The sequence below is a fragment of the Lacerta agilis genome, chromosome 10, assembly GCF_009819535.1.
Source record: "Lacerta agilis isolate rLacAgi1 chromosome 10, rLacAgi1.pri, whole genome shotgun sequence".
NCBI lineage: Eukaryota > Metazoa > Chordata > Lepidosauria > Squamata > Lacertidae > Lacerta > Lacerta agilis.
Genome location: NC_046321.1, coordinates 49,776,433 through 49,797,867, shown reverse-complemented (window position 1 = coordinate 49,797,867; position 21,435 = coordinate 49,776,433). Strand labels below are relative to the sequence as shown.

The following is a 21,435-nucleotide window of genomic DNA, read 5'->3' as shown; positions in this document are numbered from 1 at the left end:
AACACATTTAAAAGACCATAGACTGTTTAATCAGTCCAAGGCCTTGTATAGAGAGCATTCCACAAATTGGGGCACCACCACAGAAAAGGCCTGTTCTTGTGGAGGGGGCACACAAAGAAGGGCCTCAAATGATGGTTTCATGCATCTGGGTCGGTTCATAGGGGCATAGGCAGAGAATGTCATCAATCAAATTGTTAAGACAAATTATCTTTCCAAACAACGGTTCAGATTCCACACCCCCCCCCCATATTTCATGGTAATATCTGTGGCTGTCATGAATACTTTGAATTTAATTGCATGAATTTGATTAAGAAAGATCCTCAAAAACCCCAGTGGCAAGTTGCGGTTGCTGATAAAGGCAATTATCCAATGAGACAATGCACCCTAAAACATGGCTTATGTAACAAGGGTGTCAGGAATGATTACTTTTCTTTTCTTCATAAAGTTTTATTGAAAAATTTTCCATAATACTATACAATCATATCCTCGAGAATCATCATTTTCATTGGGCGGGGGATGAAGTAAACATCAGATCTCACAGTGTGGAGGAAAGGTTTCTTTGACAGTAAAATGTAAAAATGGGTGGGGGAGAATGGAACTTCAATACAACCTGTTTATTTGTTTGCAGTTCATAGGGAGGTGAGAAGACGTTGGTTGTTTATTGAGCATTCACTCTGGTTTTGTTGTAGGGAGATGAGGTGATGTTGCATCAAGAAGTTGTTATTCCACAGGTGTGTTTCGCAGTCACTTTCCTTATCACAGAAAGGCTGATTTGGGGAAGGGGAGTGGTTTTGTTGCAAAAGAGTGCCAATTCAACTTAAACAGTGCAAACTGAATTTGCTGTTGTATGAATCTGACTTGCAATAGCAACAGCTTGGAAGCACTTTGAGATGCTTTTTTGGTACCTGTATCAAATAGTGTAGAGTAGTCACCGAGGCATGATCACTTGGTTAAAGACCCGGACTGTTTTTCATTAAGAATTCACAGATATCCAGATGTATTCTTTTTTTTCTTTCCATTTTCCATGTGATGTTCAAATGATTTAGCCTGAATGGCTGAATGAATCTCATGCATGAGCATCTTCAACAAAAATATAAGGTTTTCTCTCCCCCCCTTTTGTTGTTTCATGAGAAATGTAATAGTATTTCATTGTTCCAAGCATGTCATTGTAGTCTTCTAGTGCCTCTTGTCAGATATAAGTAAGCTATTCGTTTGTGCATCTGAAAAAGGGTTTGTAAATAAATCATTGTATACTCTGAATATAGCATCAGATCTGCTTATCTTTGTTCTTCAAAGATCATTTTCTAGGATAAGCAAGATTTGCATGGATACTGTGACTGCATTCCACCCCCACCCCACCCCCATTTCTTCAGCTGACACTTGGCTATGGAGGCCACACACAACTCTGCCCCCCCCTTTAGCTGTCTCAAATGGCCAATGATTCATAGTTAATTTATAGCAAAAAAGGGAGGAAATGGTTGGTTTTCTGAGAGTTCAGTCACTGTGTGTGTTCATTATTGGCTTTTAAATGTGTTGGTGGGAAGGGGGTTATTGGTTGGTTTTTTATTTATTATGTATTTTTTGTTCTCATTTTGTATTGTTATGTTGTGAACTGTCCTGTGATCTTCGGATGAAGGGCAGTATGCAGATTTAATTAACAGCAGCAGCAGCAGCGTCATATTCGTTCACCTCCTGCTGTTCCCATATATTGGAGAACAACGAAGTGAGGGACTTGTGGGGGCTTTTTATGTGGTTTAGAACCCTGGAAAACCAGGTTTCTAAAACATGCAGGGAATGTCCATGAGTGCAAGAGTCTCTTCACTTCAGAAGTTTGTGCACCACTAGTAAGTAATAGTAAGCAGTGAGTAGTAAGGAATGAGACAGGCTCTTAGGTTATGCTATGCTTTTAATAGGTTATGTTATACTCTGGATTATGTTATGTTTTAATAGATTATGTTTTAATAAGGATGAGAGTGTTGGAGATATGTGCAAATGTGTATGGTAAATCCGGTCTTTGGGTGTTTGATTTTCGTTGTTGTGTATACTGTGTATATACGGACAATGACAATAAATAAATCTTAAATGTTTTGTGCAAGATGGTAGAACTTCTATGGGCAGCAGGGTAGAACTAATGTCCTCTGCCTTTGATGCATGTTTACTGAAGACATTACAGAACATCTGAAGAGGGCTAACATTTCTTCAGTATCTGGTTTTTGTTATGTACATGAAGGAATTTGAATTGCATGTTTTAACAATGCATGCTTTCATGCACCCTGTGAATTATATGTATTATACTTAAGCAGTAACGTATGTTATGTTATACTAATGTCAATACTTAGTGCCAAGAAAGTTGCCTGGCTTGTTCAGCAATGGAATCCTCCATTAGATTTCCACCCTTGCTAGACCTCAGGAATTAGAAGAGGCTTGGGCATCATGAATGCTAAACCCCACATACTCACAACAATAGATTCATCATTTGCTGTACTGTTTTGGTAATAGAAATGTAGAAGTTGTGTTCAATTCCTCAGAAAATAAAAAGGATATAAATGGAGGTGTCCTTTTAGATCATGAAATCAATGCAACGTGTTGTGAAACAGCCAATATGGGATCCAGGTAATGGTATTCTCATTATCTAATGGGAACATGGATTCCCATTCATTAAATATGTTTAAGAACCCATTCCTTTTGAAAGTTTTCATAACCCAGCCATCAGATGCCCTTGATTCTCCAGCTGGACTGGATTTAAACTGATGACCTGGATAGCATGCTCTAATTACAATAATAGCATTTGGTATTTGTTTTGGGCTATTTTCTTTCGGACTATTGACCTTCATTTCATGTTGCATCCTTGCCTTCAGCTTGAGACCTGTTAACACGCGAGAAGGCAAATTACTTTATGGTAGACCACGTCATAACGAAAGGGACCATTCCGTAAATGATTCAGTGTTACCTTGTTAAAACATGGGAGCTGCGCGGAGTACAAATTAGCAAAACCTCCAAGGTTTTGAAATGGGAGGCTTAATTTTGTTGCAGGTGTTTTAGTGCTCACAGAGCTGATGTATACCTTAATCCCCACGGGAATTTAAGAAACAGCTTTGAAGGGATCTTGTGGAGTCTTTTTCTCCCCCATTTAATTGGAGACAGCATAAAATGTGCTAAATTGGGTCTTTTAACTCTTCCCTTTTATGTCTAATTCCTTGTACCTTTTTCCATGAAGGAAAAGGGCGGAAGCTGAAAGAAAACATTTATTATTCCAGACTGAGAACACATTTGTCTCAACTAACCAAACTATGGAGGTAGCAGGTGTTGTCTTGCTGTAGAGGTTGTCTCCCAGGGAATATGGAGGTACCGAAAGTGGAGTGATTTGTGACAGTGCCAGATGTGCACGGAAAGAACTCTCATCCCACATGAATGACTGGGGGGGGGAGCTTTCTCTATACTTGCTTCAAGAAATACAGGGGACCTTGCTTGAGAACAGTAAATTCTCATCACAGCCTGGTGAAAATGAAGCTGAACACATGGCATGAAGCATTCTTAGGCCAAATGGATAGTGACTTGGAGAAAAGAGATGTACCTTAGAGACTGGTGATTATATTCCCTCCCTCATAGTTATAATTGCTTATTTGTATTTGTGAAAAACCTTCTCATGCTGAACAGGCCAATCTACCTGCTGTTTTGTTTTTGTTATTTTCATTATTATTTTCATTCGTTCCAACAGCTTGTTGGCTGTCATCTTGCTAATTGTTGCATCGGATCTTAGCCCAGACACAAAAGAACGTCTAATGCTTACCAAACTGGGTTCACCATGTTGTCAGGCCACATAATCATGCACTTAAAAGCATTTTAAAAGGCCAAGCAAATTAGATTTTAACTTGGTGCCCAAACCCAGGGACAATGTTGAAAACTCTCATCTTTGTAAGGGTACAGCATTCTGCAAAGAGATGAAGATTTATGTAGACATATAATACTATCCAGAAAGAAGAAACCATCAAGCATTTAAACTTTTAAATTATGCTTTGCATTAACTAAAACAGACAGATATTTTTCTCATACTTCTACTAAAAAGGACTCATTTTTTTGGCTCCATTGCCACTGGAGCATTAAAAGGGTGTAATGTAAATTATGGTAGTTCTTTCAATATTGATGATTCATTTCAAAGATGTGTGCAAAAACTGCCAGTAGAGAGGAAACCAGAATTATGAAGTCAGTATCTCGAAACATTCCTGCATACGTCATATACTTGTTGTGCATGTAAATCATACGAACTGGGTAGAACTGGATTACTTAAGGGAGGAGTACAGGAGAAAAGGTCAGAGCTCTCTAAACAGAAAAAATGAAAAATATCTTCTGCGGTAATTTTCACTCCCACCAATATTTTCTCATACTCCTGAGAAACGGAAAATCACTCCTTTTCTTTTTTGTTGTCTTGTTTTAGTCAAAGAAAGCTGCAATTTTACCTGTGAAGTTTTTCATTCATTTCTCTTGGGTATGCATTTTTAGGTTTTTAAAAAGTCATAATTCTAGCATGCCAAAGGCAACATTGTCCTGAAAACCTTGGCCAGCTTCCTCTTTCCAAACCTCTTATTGATATTGTGTGTCCCCAAAGCCCATCACATATACCGGTTGTCAACATGTTTCACACTATCTGTCAGAATGTCCCAGTCATGAAGGTGGAGTTGTGTAATCATGCTCAATTTTTAAAAAGTTAAATAAATATCAGGGAACAGGCAGCGCCCAGTGGGGGTGGTGCAGGGGCTGTCAGAGGAAAGAGAGCCCCAGCACCACGGGGATAGTAGGGGAATCTCCAGTGGAAGCGATAGGCAGGAAAGCAGCCCAGCAGAGAGGTGGCTGGGGGATGCTCCAGAGACCCAACACCCACTCGGCGGGCACAGACAAGAAGGAACAACAACATTTCCGTCGCCCCAATTATGTAGGGGTGTCAAACGTCAAATGTAAGGAGGGTAGGAGGAGAGTTGGGGGCACTCCCAAAAAGTGCCACTTCCGAGATCTGAAAGTGACTAAGCTGGTCACGGACTTTGAGCTCTGCAGTGTACATATCTGCACAATAAAAACCTGTAAATATACAGGACCTGAGTTGAGCCTTTTTACTCGCGAGAAACCATAGCAGAACCCTTACAATAAACTTGTCAAAGGTAATGTGTTAATCACTGTCTGTCTGTCTGTTTCATAAGTTTTCAAACTTCTAATAAACAACATTTTGGATGTTTTACAAACACTGCTTTAAAAACATAATTTTTCATGTTGGTCATCTTTATGAGCGACTGATAGAACATTGAAAATATAAATAATATATCAGTGCTTCCAGAAGTCAGTTTCTACTGAAATTCTCTCTGTAGTATGATTCCCTTGCCACCTTTCCAACGTTTCTTGAATCTCTCAAATCTTCCATTTATAAAGGAAAGAATGGTTATGAAGAATAAGTAAATATTCACCACCATTTACAATATGGTATTCATAAAGTTAAAGGGACCCCTGACCATTAGGTCCAGTTGTGTCTGACTCTGGGGTTGTGGCGCTCAGTGCCTTCATTTTCTGTATTTTGGAAATCTTTTTCTCTTGAAGAAGGCTATAATCTGTAAATGTGTTGAGATTTGCTGGTTTGGTTGATTAAAAATAAATAAATCTTATGTGCACCTTTGGGGATTTTTGTTCCGAAATGCATATGCTTTTGCTAAGAGTCCTACCCAGCCAGTCACCACATTTTGCAGAATATTCCATTCTACTGCCTGCCCTTGTGGGTTTCTCTTCCCCGACAGTCCATGTAATTGAACATGTTCAGTTTTCACCCCACCCTTAAGATCCCCCCCCCAAATTTCTTTTATACTTTTGCAAACCATGTGATTTCCCTAAGCACATTGATACCTCCCTCTTGTGCATGGAAGTTGCCATTTTATCCACATAAAGACCCCCACTAAAATAATGAAGGCTGGATGTTAAAGAGAAGATTGACTGAAATGCTCAAAGGCTATATAGAAAATACATTTTTGATTAAACCTTGCAAATCGGGCCTGCACAACTTGCAACCCACCAACCCTGGGTCATAGCCAACATAAGTTTTACTTGGAGCGGATCCACTTAAACCAATGGACCAATGTTGTCCATGATTATTGATTTCAACAGATTTATTCTGAGTTAGACTCACATTTGATTTAATCCCATGTACTGCATTCTGCCAGATGCTTGATAGTTTCTTATTTATCAAAACCTCTTCCAACAGAAAGTTCCATTGTAACAAGGTTTAGTTACACCAGCTGTATAGGTGTGTGTGTGTGTGTGTGTGTGTGTGTGTGTATACATAATAAGCTCTGGGTTGGCTTTATGGTAGGAGCAAGCTCATGCACATGACTGTTTGAGCTGGGCATCCAGAAAAGTCCAATAAGAGAGTCAACCAAAAATTGGATGTTCCTCTGATGGGACCCTTTCAGGGATAGGGAATTCACTCCTCTTGGGGAACTTTATGAGGTCCATACTTTTTGAACATTAGGTGCTAACTGAAAAGTACCAGTAAGTCATTCCAGCGAGCATTTGGTTTTTGAGATTTCAGCTTTTGCTTGGTAATCTACTGTTTTAACCTGCTGTTTTGCAGTTGTTGGGTTTTTTGTTATATTGTCAACTTTTTGCCTTTATTATAATTGTTTTTATAGCTTTTTATGTTTTGCAATCAAATAGGCCACTTTGTGGGGTAAAAATGAATCTAATCAAAGAGCTGAGTGATTGCACAGGTTTACATTTTATCACGTTTACTTCAAAATAATAAGCTCCTAGTAAATCACAAAATAGTCTTATGCCGCTCACAACCCGAGAGGTTGCTTAAAACCCATGCAGATACGTTGTTGACTAAATACAGACCTGAGGGTTACATAACCTTGTGTATATATGGTAAAATATGACATTCATCTGACAACAATTTGACAAGTTGTTGTCGGATTCTGTATCAACATTGTGGCTTAAATATGGACACCATCCTCTGTGAAATCAAAGTTGGTTCCATCTCAAATCTCAAATCATTCACCTTCATGTATGATATTTTAACATTACCATTTCCTTCCCATCATACTTAATGTCTCCAGATCAATAAAAATCAGATGAGAATTCCAAATTCTTTACATAACTGAGCTTTGGGTTTCTTGCCCTGTCAATGTGTATTTATAATGGTGGATCTTTCGTAAGCCCAAACCTCCTTTATTCACGCTTGCTGATCTTCTCCATTTCCCCCTCTCAAAGAGTCCATACATTACCATCTTCTACAATGGGTACATATTTGCAGCTTGGTTGTTCATTCAATAAAATGTGCCTTTGTTAAGGCTGCAAACCTAATTTAAGTCTTGCCAAATACAACTGTTAGGAAAGGCTGCCTCAGTCTTTAATGGTTTATGTGGCTGCTTGTAGCCTTTGATCAGGAAATATGTGAGGCATTTACAACAGAAACCCCTTTTCTGTTTCACAGTCAAGAAATCGAAGGGTGTTTTAAATTCGATGAGGACCTGTCCATCAGCAGATCCTGGACTCACCTACATAGCCATGTTACAATGTGTTATAAACATGTGACACCAGAGGGTGCTGTAGAGCCCAAAACTTTGTCCAAGCGATTTTACATAGTTTATTTTCTTTTGTTATAACAATTTAATTTATGACTTATTTATTGCAATTTTTCCCCTGTGTGTAGATCCAGCCTGTTTCCTACTGCTAAAGTTTAGCTCCAAAGCATGGTTTGTCAGAAATATGATAGAGGGGGCAGGGCCTTGGTGTCCCTGTTCCTTGCTTGACGGTAGTGCCTTAATAGAATTAATGTGATTTAAGGATTGTCTTTATTACCAATCTTCTTTTAGCCAACTAAAGCCAGTTCTTTGAATTTATACACTCACAGATACCTAACCTGATGTTCCAAACAGAAAAAGGACCTTTTTCACTTGTCTCAAATATCTATGGAATGGTTTATAAAATCCAGTAGTTTTAAAAGGTGGATTAAAAATGTATGGAAATGGTTTTGAAACAGCAGACTGATACACAAAGGAAGGATTCCGCCATCCATCCACCCCAAAAAACTGTGTGCAGTTTTGATGTTGGTACAGGATCAGTAGTAAAAAGACTGTTTTGATCACTGGAACACATCAATTTCCAGTCATTTACAACGATGCATACATTGGGGAATTATTTAAAAAGATAATTAAATGTGTGTCAACATAGTCATCTAGTGCTAGTGAATTAGTTTAGTGGACTATTGTATGAAAAGTTCAGATGGCATAGTTTCCAACCGAGTCTGATGTGAAGGCAAAGGTCAAGGTGATCAAAGTGTGATGCCCTTTTAGGACTAGGTGGAAGTGAGGTCAAACAACCTGCCGAAAACTGCAAGTAATTAATTGAGTCTCACTGTTAAAAGTGAAAAGGTCAAATACACATAACTGTAGCAATTAGACAGCTTGCATTCTTAAACAGCCAGCCATTTAACTTCAAAGTGATTAGACTGGAAGCCTAGGAACTAATTAAAGTGAGATTTTAATTCAGAAGACTTTGCAAGATATTTCAAGTACTTTCAGGCTTTCTGATTTGACCAGTCACATTGCTCTGCCACCCACCAGTTAGTTTTATTGCACTGAAGCATTTTAATTAGTGTCTTCAATTTGACTTTATAACTTGAGTCATTTCCACAAAAACCTGGAAATGGTATTGCTCACTGTACTTTCACTGGATTTCTTGCACACACACACACACACACATGACAAAAAGCTCCATATGTAGAATAAGCAAAACCAAAAAGAACTAGAAAGTAGCAAAATACAAATTAGGTGGGTTGACTTCACACACACACACACACACACACACACACGTTAGTTTGTTCAAATTCTACTTCAAGAAATTGGCTCATGCCAATGTTACAACTGAAAAAGGAAAAGAAAAGAGGACTGAAGGTAGAAAGTAAATGATAATTATGGAACTGGAGAAAGCAGGCCTTGATTGAACTTTAATTATAATTCCTGAACTAGCAATTGAACAGTTTTCAACAGGCTTTGTGAAAAGTTCTTCCACAAAAATGTCCATAGATTTGCTGAGTAAAAAAGGTCAGGCTTGGGAGTCTTTCCCTGGGCGCTCCCAATGGCAGTATTCCCCAAATTGTTGAATATCCCTCCTGTGTCAGTTGCTGGGGAACATGAGAATGCTATTTTATTCATGTTCTGCTTCCAACTTCTGTTGTTTCTCCAGCTGTGGCCTTATTGAGAGAAGGCCGCTCTCATCTCTGGTTCTGGTTATATCCCAGCTGGATTTCGATAATGTACTTTACATGGGGCTGCCATTAAGGCAGTTTTGAAGCTTCAATTGTTGCAAAATGTGGCAGAAAGAACATTTGTATCAGCTGAGAATTCAGCTCTCCAAACATCCAGGTAGCCTGGCGTTTCTGGAGTACCCTCACCAGGGAGATACAAAGACTCTCTTGTGGGTTTTTAGAAGAAAGAGCTTTAAAACCTTTTTTATTCCATTCTGCTTCTGGATGATTTTATGGCACTATGTCTTAATAACGATTTTGTCTATGGCTGATATTAGATAGATAGATAGATAGATATTTTTTTAACAGCCAGCAGTATTATTGTATCATTGGATTGTTTTGTAAGTTGTCTTGAGGATGGTGAGCACTCTAAAAGACAGGATAAGAACACTCTACTAAATAGTAAAATGTAATGCTGTTTGCTGAGTTTTTATAGCATGCAGTGTTGCAGCACAAGATAGCAGCAAAATGCAAGAAAAAAATGCCCAGAAGGCAATTAATCCTTCATACAATTCTGTGACAGGGAAGAGAGAAATGTCTGCAGGTTCCTTGCACCAGATAATACTTAATTTGCACAATTAAGGAACCATGTAAATCGGGAAGACAAGGCAAATCTTTAAAGAAAAAAACCCAAAAGAATGCTCCTGAGTGTCATGGGGCACTTTCCATCCTGTGTGGTTTTCAATACAAACACACCTATATGGATTTTATTCATGCAGGGGCGAGGCAGGTATTGCCACCAGTAAAGCCATGACCAGGAATATCCATCCTCCAATAACCCAGCACTGAACAAGGAAGCTAGGATGTTTCTGCTTCCATCAATTACGGCTGCTGTAAATGGTAACTCTGCTTATTTTGCACAGATTTAATCTGCAACATAATTTTCACAGACCATTGGTGGGGTTTTTGCCTTTCATTGTGACCCCATCTGGAAGAAAGAGGCAGGGAGATGGATGAATTAGAGCCACATTCAAAGGAGGTCTGCAGAACTTTAAACTTTGTGGAAACTACAGCTGGGCTAGGAGCCAGTTATCACCCCCCCCCAACAACTGTTACTCCAGATGGTCGAACTAACCCTCTCCATGTTGCTTGCAATGTTACCTGCCTGATTTTCACATCCAATTCACTACCCGCCCCCTCTGTCCAGGTCCCATGCCTTTACGTGTTTGAGCTGGCTAAGCATAAAAAGGTCCTTTCCCAGCTCCATAGCTCTAAGGAGCCTTTTGGAATCACCTATTTCCATAATGTGCTTCCCAGTTCTTATAATTTTTTTTTTGCACTGTTGTGCCACCTATCAGGACAGACACAATTTAAGCCACTTCTCCTGATCATTCCCAAAGTAAAAACACCAATATTCCTTGGCAGAAGGATCTATACTTGGTCCCAAAGACACTGGAACAGTGCTGGAGATATGAAAGCTAGGAGCTAAATAGCACCTGCAACCTAGGTTATGGGCGCAATGACGGAATGTCTAGGCGCGCTTTTTTATAACAAGAATACAAAACTGAAAATGAATGAACTGCAGCTAAAATATTATGTTCATTTTTCACACGATCTGGTCCTTCCCCTGCCCACCCCCCCTAATATTCTTAAGAGGGTCTCTTCTCTAGTCCTCGGAGAGTAGCTGTAAGTGGGGAGGCAGAAAAAGGGCCTCCTTTCCTTCCACTCTTCTGTTTTAATCTGAAAATTTAGGCGCAGTGCTGCGCCCAGAGCTCAGAAACGGCTAATGAAATTCCCTGCCGCAAAATGCTCCTACAACAACGGGAGTTTTGAACACTGGACACGTTTTACCTGTAACAATACTTATAGTGGATGGGGGCAGCATCAGCTTCCATATGGTGTCCAAGGAACTACGGCAAAGCCAAGCTACAGAATCTGACCTCATTCTTTAATCTCCCACCTGCTTTCATATAAAAATAATATACACCTCCCAACTGAGGATAATAACACTTGGAGCATCTTATCAAGTAGGCGCTAATCTGGGTGTGTGGAATCTGTCCCAGAGTTGCTGCAAAACCCATCAGCCTCAGCAAGCATGGTCATTGGCTAGAGATTATTGGAATAATCAGCAGCACCTCAAGGGCCACAAGTTCTCTGCCCTTTCTCTAGTCCATGAAAGCCACAAATGTATTAGTCTTTAGTCTGCCTCTGGCCTCTTTCTTGTTTTTTGCTGGGACAGACTAATATGACCATCCCTTGGAAAACTGAAAAACCTAGCTTGAAAGAGTGAATGAATGAAGTAGTTTAAAAACACTGGTGCTGATCCTGGTCTTTTCCTCAGAACAATTAGGAAATGCTTCAAGGAGAACGACTAGTCTTTGAGAATTTCACCTTTGTTGAGTTCTTTAGGAGATGAGTCCTAATGACATGGATTTCTACTGCACTCCCCACCCCCACCAGGTCTTTGGTGAAGCCTACCTGCACAACTAGAATATAAATATATTGACGATAATCACTGTTGTCATGAACTGCCTATGGGGTTCTTATGTCCCAGTTTGTGTAAGCAGGGCAACTCATTTCTTCAGATTGCTGAAGCAAAGATCACACAGTGGAGTCACATGCTGTAGTCTAAAACTAGTGAAAAAGATGCACCTTGCTGCTGCTTCTCTTTTCATTTCTTCTCTGATATGAAACAGCTTTGAAAAAGAGCCTTCCTCTCTTGAAGATATGAGAGCTGTATAGGGAACGCAGTTGCCTACCCAAGGCGCAGTGGGTTAGTTAGCACACCAAAGACACTGAAGAACTACAGGAAATCGGTTCAAGGAGAAATTTGAGAGGTTATTGAAGTCAATGAACCACCGTCTATATGCGCCTCTGCCATATAGGCTGCGTAGGCTTGTTCTGTTTGGTATTTTTCTTGGTTGTGTCCTGCTTTCAACTTGGTATCATCAGATGCAAGGGAAAAACACAAACACAATTACCATTATAGATCTCCTGGCACACAATGTCCTGGCAAAGTATGCTAGACAGAGATTCAATTGCATTTCAGTTTAATTCAAACAGTTGCACTTTGTGGTTGGTGTTTTGTTATAGTGAATCAATTCAGAACATTATTTCATTTGTCCAGTTGTTCAGGGTGGTACTCTAATGTCTGTATTTTATCTGCCTCAGGGTATAATGTTTACATTGAGGATGTTCTTTGCTCCTTTAAAAAAACAACAGCACACAAATCAGTTTAGTGTTTTGTCTTGTAAACTTCTTGAGGGGGGAAAGTCCGCTAAGCTTCAGAACTTCTCATTATGGAGAGAAAAAGTTATTTGTGACAAAAATAGTTTGCCTAGTGTTGTGAAATACCCCAATTAAAATATTATTTTTAGCACTGGAAATGCTGCACTCATCAAGCCTCACTGAAGCTTCTGCTCAACCAGTTGGCATAATTCCCCTCTCAATTAAGTGAAATTCTACATTTCTGAGATGTATATGATAAGTGTTGGGGATTTCCCCCATATGGTTCACTGCATCTGTGTTCATTAAGATTGAAGTCCATTTCTTAACACAGAGTCTAGAGGGAATCTTAAAGCATCTGAAGCATTTCAGTTGCTACAAGTCTCTGCCATCATTGGTATTATATTTGTTTACTCCACAGAATATTTGTTTAACCTGGCTTTTTTTTAAAGTGACAATCCATTAGGATATATACCTATTAGAGAACTAAATTTTCAAAGAAAAAAATTATACGTTCTGGTCCAAACATGCAGTGGTTCAGTTCAGACATAACTATGGTTTGGTGCTCCATGAGTGAGCCATGTACTCTTTATGCTCACTCTTTTCCTCTCCCTTCTCTCTTCATGTGTTTCCCAAATGCTTTTATTGGGTTAACTGAAAATGCACATACATAAAATAGCCAAATAAAACAACATATAATAATAACTGAAACTTCTCTCCCAGGTACCTAGAAGCTAGCTAGCCAGTCAGAATGATCTTGTAATGCAGGGGTGGGAAATGGTGACTTTACAGGTGTTATTGGACTGTTATCTCCCATGGGAGTTGTAGTCCAAGTCCAACAACATCTCAGTGGCCACACATTCCTCATCCCTGCTTCCTAAATATGCTAAACATCTCTGTGGACTGGAAGCAGAACAGCTTGGGTGCAGTCTATGTATGATGCTTTGCAGTGCTTATGTTCAAATTGTTAAGGACTTTGTGTCCGATCTTGAAGATCATGACAGAAGATAGAATGGGATGAGATGTTCTCTTGGGCATATTAGCCTCATCTATTTTTATATTGCATTGTATGATTCTTGATAATGAGCAATAGTATCAGATTGCCTTTCTCTGTTCCCTGCTTATACCCATGAACTCTATGTGCCCTTTGAAACAGAATCTACTTTTACAGTGTAGACATAATCTAGACTGACTCATGATGGAAGAGAAATCAAATTTCATTGCTCTTCAGATAGTAAAGTACTAATGTATGTTGAAAAATATAATTGCATTTGCTTCACTGTTGTATCTGACTATCATATCCGACTAATATCCAGGAGTTCTGGGCTACTCTCTCTTTTATTAGAACAGAAGACTTCATGCCCAGCAGGAAATTGGCTCATTTAGTATTAGGAGATATTTCATAAATCCCTTGTGAGAGTTAAAATGAAGCAACTGCCTTCCCTTGCTTAGCAGGGATCTATAGCTAGACCTCCATGGGCACCTGTATGGGGAAAACTCTAGCGAGATCTCTTTTCCAGCCTCCTGAGCTCAGATTGCTTTAAGCAGCTATTTGAAAGCAGATAGTTAAAAAATAAAAAATAAAGACTTAACTAATGAGGAAAGGAAAGAGAAAATCAAAAAGTGGGAAAGTGGCACTGCTATAAAAGTGTAATGATTAATAAAATGTTAATGAGCTTTTTGGGAACCGTTATCTGCAGCGGAGATGAGCGCTGCCCATTCAGTATACTTAAGCAAACTTCAGCTCTTAAATCGCTGCTTGGGGCCAGTTTTAGCATATTCTCTCCAATTTCATCTCTGTGTAATCCAACACCCTGAGTAGAATGTGTACAGCATGTGTCACATGTGGATATATACACCTTGTGAGCTCCCAATCAAGCTATTATTGCTCGACCCCACTCCAAATTCATGTCAGCAGCTTGGATGCCACCATTGAATCTCAGCTGCAGGATTATTTGCACAGTCGTAAGGTTGGTCAGGTACTGGAAAGATTATCATTATTAAAGTGAATGGGATTGGAGGAGGAGGAGGAGGAGGCGGTGGCAAAGAAACATCTAGCAGTCCAACCCTGCAAAGCTGGTGTTGTAATAAGAGATGCCATGCAGATAACAGAGTACAAAGTTGCTGCAGCTGATACATCGTGATTGTCTCAGAATTCAGAGGTGCGGAAGTTGTGATGCTTGATTCTTGTGCACTGTTGGAAAAAGGAACGAACAACAATTGGCAGTGTTATTTATTGGATGCTGTTATTTATTTAATTTACACCCCACTCTTGCCCCTGAAGGAGCCCAGGGTAGCAAGTATGTACCAACAGTTCAGGGACAGAGGCAATTATTGATTACTATTAGTTGTTGTTTGTAAATCTGTGCATCAGTTGCACAGATTAAGCATAACGCACACCTAGAAGGCACATACTGGGAGGGTCTAGAAATGTGAAGGCCTGGAAAACCCCCGAAAAACAGGGGGGGGGGCGGTTTTTCCTCTTTTTTTCCTGAAATCTCGTTTTTTTCGAAAAATTGGAAAAAAATGAAAAAAAGAGATTATGTTATTTTAACATGATGAATAAAATATTTTAAGATAAGGCGTTAAAATATTTTATAAATCATTTCTAAAAAATATGTATGGTATCAGATTATTCTAATTTCTGTGAGGACAAGCAAGTCCTAGGTTACAAACTGAACTCTCCAATGCAAGAACAAGATACATTTCTTCCTTTAGGAGGTGCTGTTGTCACCAGAAAAGAAAAAGGTTTTGGTTTTGGTTTTGGTTTTGCATGTGTGTGGTATGCATTGGTTTTGTTCCTCTTCATTAGGCCTCAATGCACTGGAAGAAAATATACAGCAACAAAAAGGGCCTAAAAGTATATACTTAATTACAGCTCAGAAAATGATTCCGATTAAATTTCATGCCCATTCATTGAAACTTAGTCACACTTCCTTCTTCAGTTCTCTTTATAAGAATTTTTTTAAAAAAAAATACTGTGGAGAGGAAATATGAATAATTGTTACTTCTGGATTTTTTAAACATTGTTTTGTGGATTTTTGTTTGTTTGTTCCACATTAACTAGTAAACAGTTCAGGAGATTGTTGCTCCATTTGTTACAAATACAAATAAATATTATTTTAAAAGTAAATTCTGTTTGTAATAATTGTTTGGATACACTATATTTTTAATATGCTAGTTGTGCCCATTAAAATTGTCCATAGTTATATTTTATGTTTCTAAAGTAACAGAATGACTTTCAATCTGGAAAAGAAAAAACAAGTGCTAATGTAGCATTTTTTCAATTTTCCCAAAAATTTCCATTTCCCCCCGAAAAACCCCCCGGAAAAAACCTGGTTTTTTTTTCCGAGCTTCAAAATTTCCGGAAATTTTACATCTCTAGGAGGGTCCCATTTTCAGCTCGTTCATATAGCAGACTAGAATGTACCAGGATCATAGCAGATGGCATAATCTTAAAGGGTGAATGTTAGAAGAAATCTGGTACCAGACCCTCCTAGAAGAATTTCTGGTACCCAGAAACACAAGACGATATTCTGGTTTGAAGCACTGAAAGCCATTAATGACTGTGGTGAATATTCAGTGTCTTCTTTTGAAGCCAGTTTGATAGGTGGGAAAATATATGTCGTTATTAGCAGAAAAGTAATCACTTTGTCTGTGAATGTTCTTACATCAGATTGAAAATGATGGTTCTTCAAGGTCATTGTGATTATTGCTGAATTGGGGTAAATTGAACCATGAGGTCAGTAGCAACATTAAGATACGTATACACTAATGAAATGAAAGTTGCTTGGAGGGGGGAGCTCTGAGTAACCTTTAAAACAAAGTGTAAAACTATGGAAGAATTTTTGAAAGGGTACACTTAAAATTTGATGACTGTCTTCATTAGCACAAATGAACTATACATAATGTAGCTTAAAAGCAATTTTGCTAAAAGAGTGTAATTTCCAGTAAGATGAAGTGAATAAAACAAATCTGAATTCTTCCTTTTCCTTTATGGCAATATCTGTGCCTGTTGGTAAAACAACACATCTTGTAGGTGGAAATGGTAGCTGCTGACTCCTCGCAGTGGTGGTAAATTGCACACCCAACCGCCAATTTAACACATGCCCAAGTTTCAGCTTTCTTTCACTTACCCTCTCCCCTTAAATGTGAGTGCTCACTTCTCATATAAAATTATAGAATTGTAGAGTTGGAAGGGACCCAAAGGGTCATCTAGTTACATAGGGTTGCCATATGCCCTCCTTTTCCATGACACATCCACTTTGGATTTGGATTGGATTTGATATCCCACTTTATCACTACCCAAAGGAGTCTCAAAGCGGCTAACATTCTCCTTTCCCTTCCTCCCCCACAACAAACACTCTGTGGGGTGAATGGGGCTGAGAGGCTTCAAAGAAGTGTGACTAGCCCAAGGTCACCCAGCAGCTGCATGTGGAGGAGCGGGGACGCGAACCCGGTTCACCAGATTACGAGTCTACCGCTCTTAACCACTACACCACACTGGCTCTCATATGCCCTCCTTTTCCAGGACACATCCACTTTTTCATGGGTAGAGTTATAGCGATCTATAGGTAAAAGTAGAAGTCAGCAAATGTGCTCTTCAGAATATGGCAACCCTAATAGTCCAACCCCCTGCAATGCAGGAATCCCAGCTAACTTTTCATTCAGCTCCACTGTAGGAAAAAAAACATATAAATGGTGGGGTCAGGTGGCCAAAAGAAAAGAAAAATCTCTGATAATTTTATGCAGTGTATGCAAGGTAATCCACCAGAGCTGTAATAAGGGAGAACACAATCCATCTGCCTTTGCTGTGTTAAGTAACACCTGCAGTGGGGCAAAGACACTATTGTGATTCAAGCCCAAACAAATAGAATCAAACTTCTTGGCAACTTATTATTGGGCAGTTTTATGTTGGTTGTACTAACATAAGCTTGTAAGTTGGACTAGCTTGTAACCAGGTTCTTCTAGGTAGAATCCAGGAATGTACTACAAACCACACCTGATGTGATACTGTTTTCTCTCTATTACTGCTTGTTGAATAGCTAGTATAGCAAGCTGCCGTGTGAGCACAGCATTACTGCTTTATCTTTTCTCACTGTCAGCTCTGTGTTGATATATACATAAAGATGTATAACTGCTGCTGCCACCATATCCTAGCTGGCCATTTTTATATGGTGTTCCTTCCAGATTGTATGAGATTGTATCAGTAAAAATAATATTTTACATAGGGGGGGGATTATGTATGCCAGATAATTTAATTTTTATTTCATTTTGAGTTCATTTTCTGAAATAAATGACCAGCATGAATGTTTATGCATGCTGTAACACTGGCATTTAATGGTGAATCCTTCTTTGAATAAATGTATCCATTTTCAATCTATACTGATCACCACTGAATATTCTGTGCATTTATTTTACACCAGCAAGAGGGTAAATGGCCCTGACCCATCCATCAATTTTTCTGGCAGTGGTTTTCAACCACAGTGGGCTGAAATGTGAGCAACAGCAGTGACTTCACTTCAGCAAGAGAACGATGATGGATGCACATCAGGCAGAATAGCAAATCATCTGATGACTTAAGCAACCCTCATTTCATAGCTGATTTTCTTTTCATTTCCTTAAAACAATGAGAACTTTGCTGATTGAATCACCTTTCCCCTCTTTTTGCAGGTCTCCAAGAAACCCAGAGCAGAAGATCATTAAACGAGTGATTGCTCTTGAAGGGGACATTATAAAGTAAGTATGGTATGCCATTGTCTCTGACTCCCTCTATAAGAATATAATACATTTTCAGTAGAATTTGAGGTGGTAACCCAGGCAACTATGATATCCTGTCAATTTGGGGCTCTATATTATTAACAGGGGTGTCAATGCTATATCTTCTTTTTTTTAATGAGCCACCTATTTCGGCACCCATTAAAGACCTCAACTTTTCAGAAAGCACTCTAAGTAGATATATTTATGCCAGTATGTGTCTGCATTGGATTTTAATTGGATATATATATATATATATATATATATATATATATATATATGGAATTGTTTGTATATATGAAACTGTGTTTAATCATTTATGCTTTTACTCTGAATTCACTTTGAGATATTATGTGGGAAGTTACTCATAAATGGAATCAAACAAATAAATAGTCCCAAAATCTCTGGAGTTGTACCCAGTTGGGGAAGGTTGACTTAGAGAATGAATCATTAACAAAGTTGTCATTGATGCTATAAATCCATGCATTTTGCAGTAATTCAGTTCTAAAAATTAATAAGTTCATGTACAATGCAATTATTTTTTAATTGATTCAATGTTGTTTGGGTTTTTGTTATTAACTGATACATTCATAAACCCAAACACTACTGAATAGTATGTTAAGGAAGAGATATAACAACTTGCATGCATGTTTGTAGCTTCAAATTATTGCATGTGTTGGATTTCAGAGATCTTTAATCATAAACACAGAAAGATTTGTCATTACAATGTGATGGGGAACATGAATGGCTTTAATTAACAGCTAGTGTGTGCAGTTGGCCACTTCTGTAGTGAAACTTAGGTGGGAATGGAATTGTCGTCCATGACTCAGGATGTTGCAAGCACATAGCACAGTGTTGGCTGCTGACGTGACTAAGGGCAGCTAACCAGTCAGCTAGTGGGCACACAGTACTAAGTGATATGGCCTTGCCTCCAGCATTGCATCTCTATGGTTACCTGAAAGGTTGTAAATACGCTTCTCTCTGTGATTCTTATTTTTGTGTTAGTTAGCAATTCTACTAGCAAACTGTGACGATGACCACCAGTGGCCTTGATGTGGATTGTCTAACTCTATTTAGTCGTCACCTCCTGTCAAAACACCATTAGCATGCCTTATCTGAAAGGATTATTTGAAAGTAGCTATCAATTGTATGTTGAAAGCACATGACATTTTTAAAAACAGACTTTTAATGTCATTAACAGAAATTAGGTTAGTTTGGTTTTTCATATTTGCTGAGCACTACAGATAAAGTAAGTCATTAGTTCCAAATAAATAAAGTAAGTCATTAGTTCCAAATAAAGTGTGTCTAGTAATTTTATGGTTTATGTATCAGTTATGATGATGATTTTAGGCCATATATTAAGGGTGAGTTAGCAGAATCATATTCTGCCATTTTAATGAGAAATTGGGGGCAATAGGTTCTAAAGCTTATAGTTAGAAATGGTTCAATGGACTGGCATGAAACTTGACAGTGTAGGAGAAGTAAGTCTGAGGATGGTCCATACCAAATTGGCTGTAGGAAGGATTATTATTTTGAACAAGTTAAATGTTTGACGAGAGACTTCCACAAGCTGACAGGAGCTGTGTTTCTACCATACAGCTTTGCTGGGGCAGCTTTGGGGAACAGATGTCTCCATTTGTACCATGTATTTTGGCAAATATTAAGAGGAACAAACAATATGTGCCATTGCCAATGCGTTGTGTAACAAAAAGCCATTTTTGTGGTCAGTCACTTTCTGATTCATTAGGGCAGTGGTTTTCAACTAGGGTGCTGTGGCACCCTGGGGTGTCTTGAAAGATTGACAGGGGTGCTGCAGACAACATTGCCCTCTGTCCCTCTTTCCTTCACTCCCTCCTCTGATGCCCTCTCACGTCTCTGCCTCCCAAAGGCTTTGCACAGCTGTTTGTTGCAGCAGCCCTAGCTACAAGCTCCCCAGGCAAATGGTGCCTCTGGAGCTGGCCAGTGGGTGCTTCCCATGACCCTATGGGGTAGTGTGAGGAGGAACCTCGCTTTGGGGTGAGGGGGGAAGCTCAGAGACCAGGGGTGGCAGCTGTGGCTGCCCAGAGGACTCCCAAGAAGAGGGGAGAGGAGTGGAGGCTGAGGGAACACTCCACAAGGGAGGTTGTTCTAAAAGGGGTGAGGGGCTGCCAGCTCTGCAAGCAAGGGGTGACATAACTGGGCTCCTGAGCCTCACAGAGGTGCCACAGAAAGAATGTAGTTGCTGAAGGGAGCTGTGGACCCCAAAAGGTTGAAAACCTCTGCATTAAGGTGAGACACCTGGACATGCTTGGTAGCGACCCACTGTGAGAGAATGTCAAATGCAGCAAGGAAGAGGATGAGTGGAATGTTGAGCCTCAGGCAAAGAGGGGTGGTTGGGAAATGGCACTTCATAGTTAGAGTGATGGTTTGAGGAACATAAAATGGCACCACCAGTTAAAAAAAAAAAGGCTAAGGGAGAGGGCAGGAAAACCTAAATTGCAGTGTGCTTTGTCAGCACTGAATGCTGACGGACGGTTGGGGGTGGGCCAGAATGGAAATCTATGAGGGAAGGGAATAGAATGGAGTGTTCTGAACAAGAACACTTGGACTACAATATTTGGTTTCAGATCCCACTTGTAAATACTTCACAAATGTTCTAGCACTTCTTAAGAACCTTTCCCCAAGCTGCAGCTTCTGCTACACGGTGACCCAGCTGCACACTTGCGGGTGTTCTGATACGCACACATTTCTTTGAAGACAGGGAGTATCCCAGTTTTATGTATTAGTCAGAGACTGTTTTGGGTGCTTCTATACTGGGCATATTATAATTGCCCAATCAAGTGTAAACGAAAATAAAATCATATACATACCAGCTCGAATCTAGACCTGGCAATCTCAGTGAAGCTAGTTGGGTGGTGCCTTTTAGATCACTGCAGGGGAGTGTCTTCACATCACACAGTTTCCCCCTGAGCAGGTGGTCTAATCAATTCTCCCTTAGGAACTTTTTTGAACAAGCAGAAACGAATGTTTAGCCAGATGCAGGGCAAAATGAGTAGCATTGCAATCAAGTTTCCCTATATACAGCAATTGTCGCAGTGGGGGAAAAAAACACAAAAAAACGTAAAATTTAATTTGCTTTGCACAGTACTTTGGCTAGGAAATCATTAAAGAAATGATACGAACGCAATCTGCTTAACTGATAGTTCGGGGGGGGGGGCTTAAAATGTCAAATCTGTATAATGTATTAAAAG

The 21,435-nt window shown here is 39.4% G+C and overlaps 1 protein-coding gene across 2 annotated transcripts in view; it reads left to right on the top strand.

The window, feature by feature from the left end:
- The window catches only part of IMMP2L (inner mitochondrial membrane peptidase subunit 2), a 448,622-nt gene that overhangs the window by 258,488 nt on the left and 168,699 nt on the right, over positions 1-21,435 (top strand). For both annotated transcript variants that reach the window (XM_033163446.1, XM_033163445.1), the window contains exon 4: positions 18,122-18,187. In XM_033163446.1, coding sequence (XP_033019337.1) covers positions 18,122-18,187 — 66 coding nt within the window. The remainder of the gene's footprint in view (positions 1-18,121; positions 18,188-21,435) is intronic.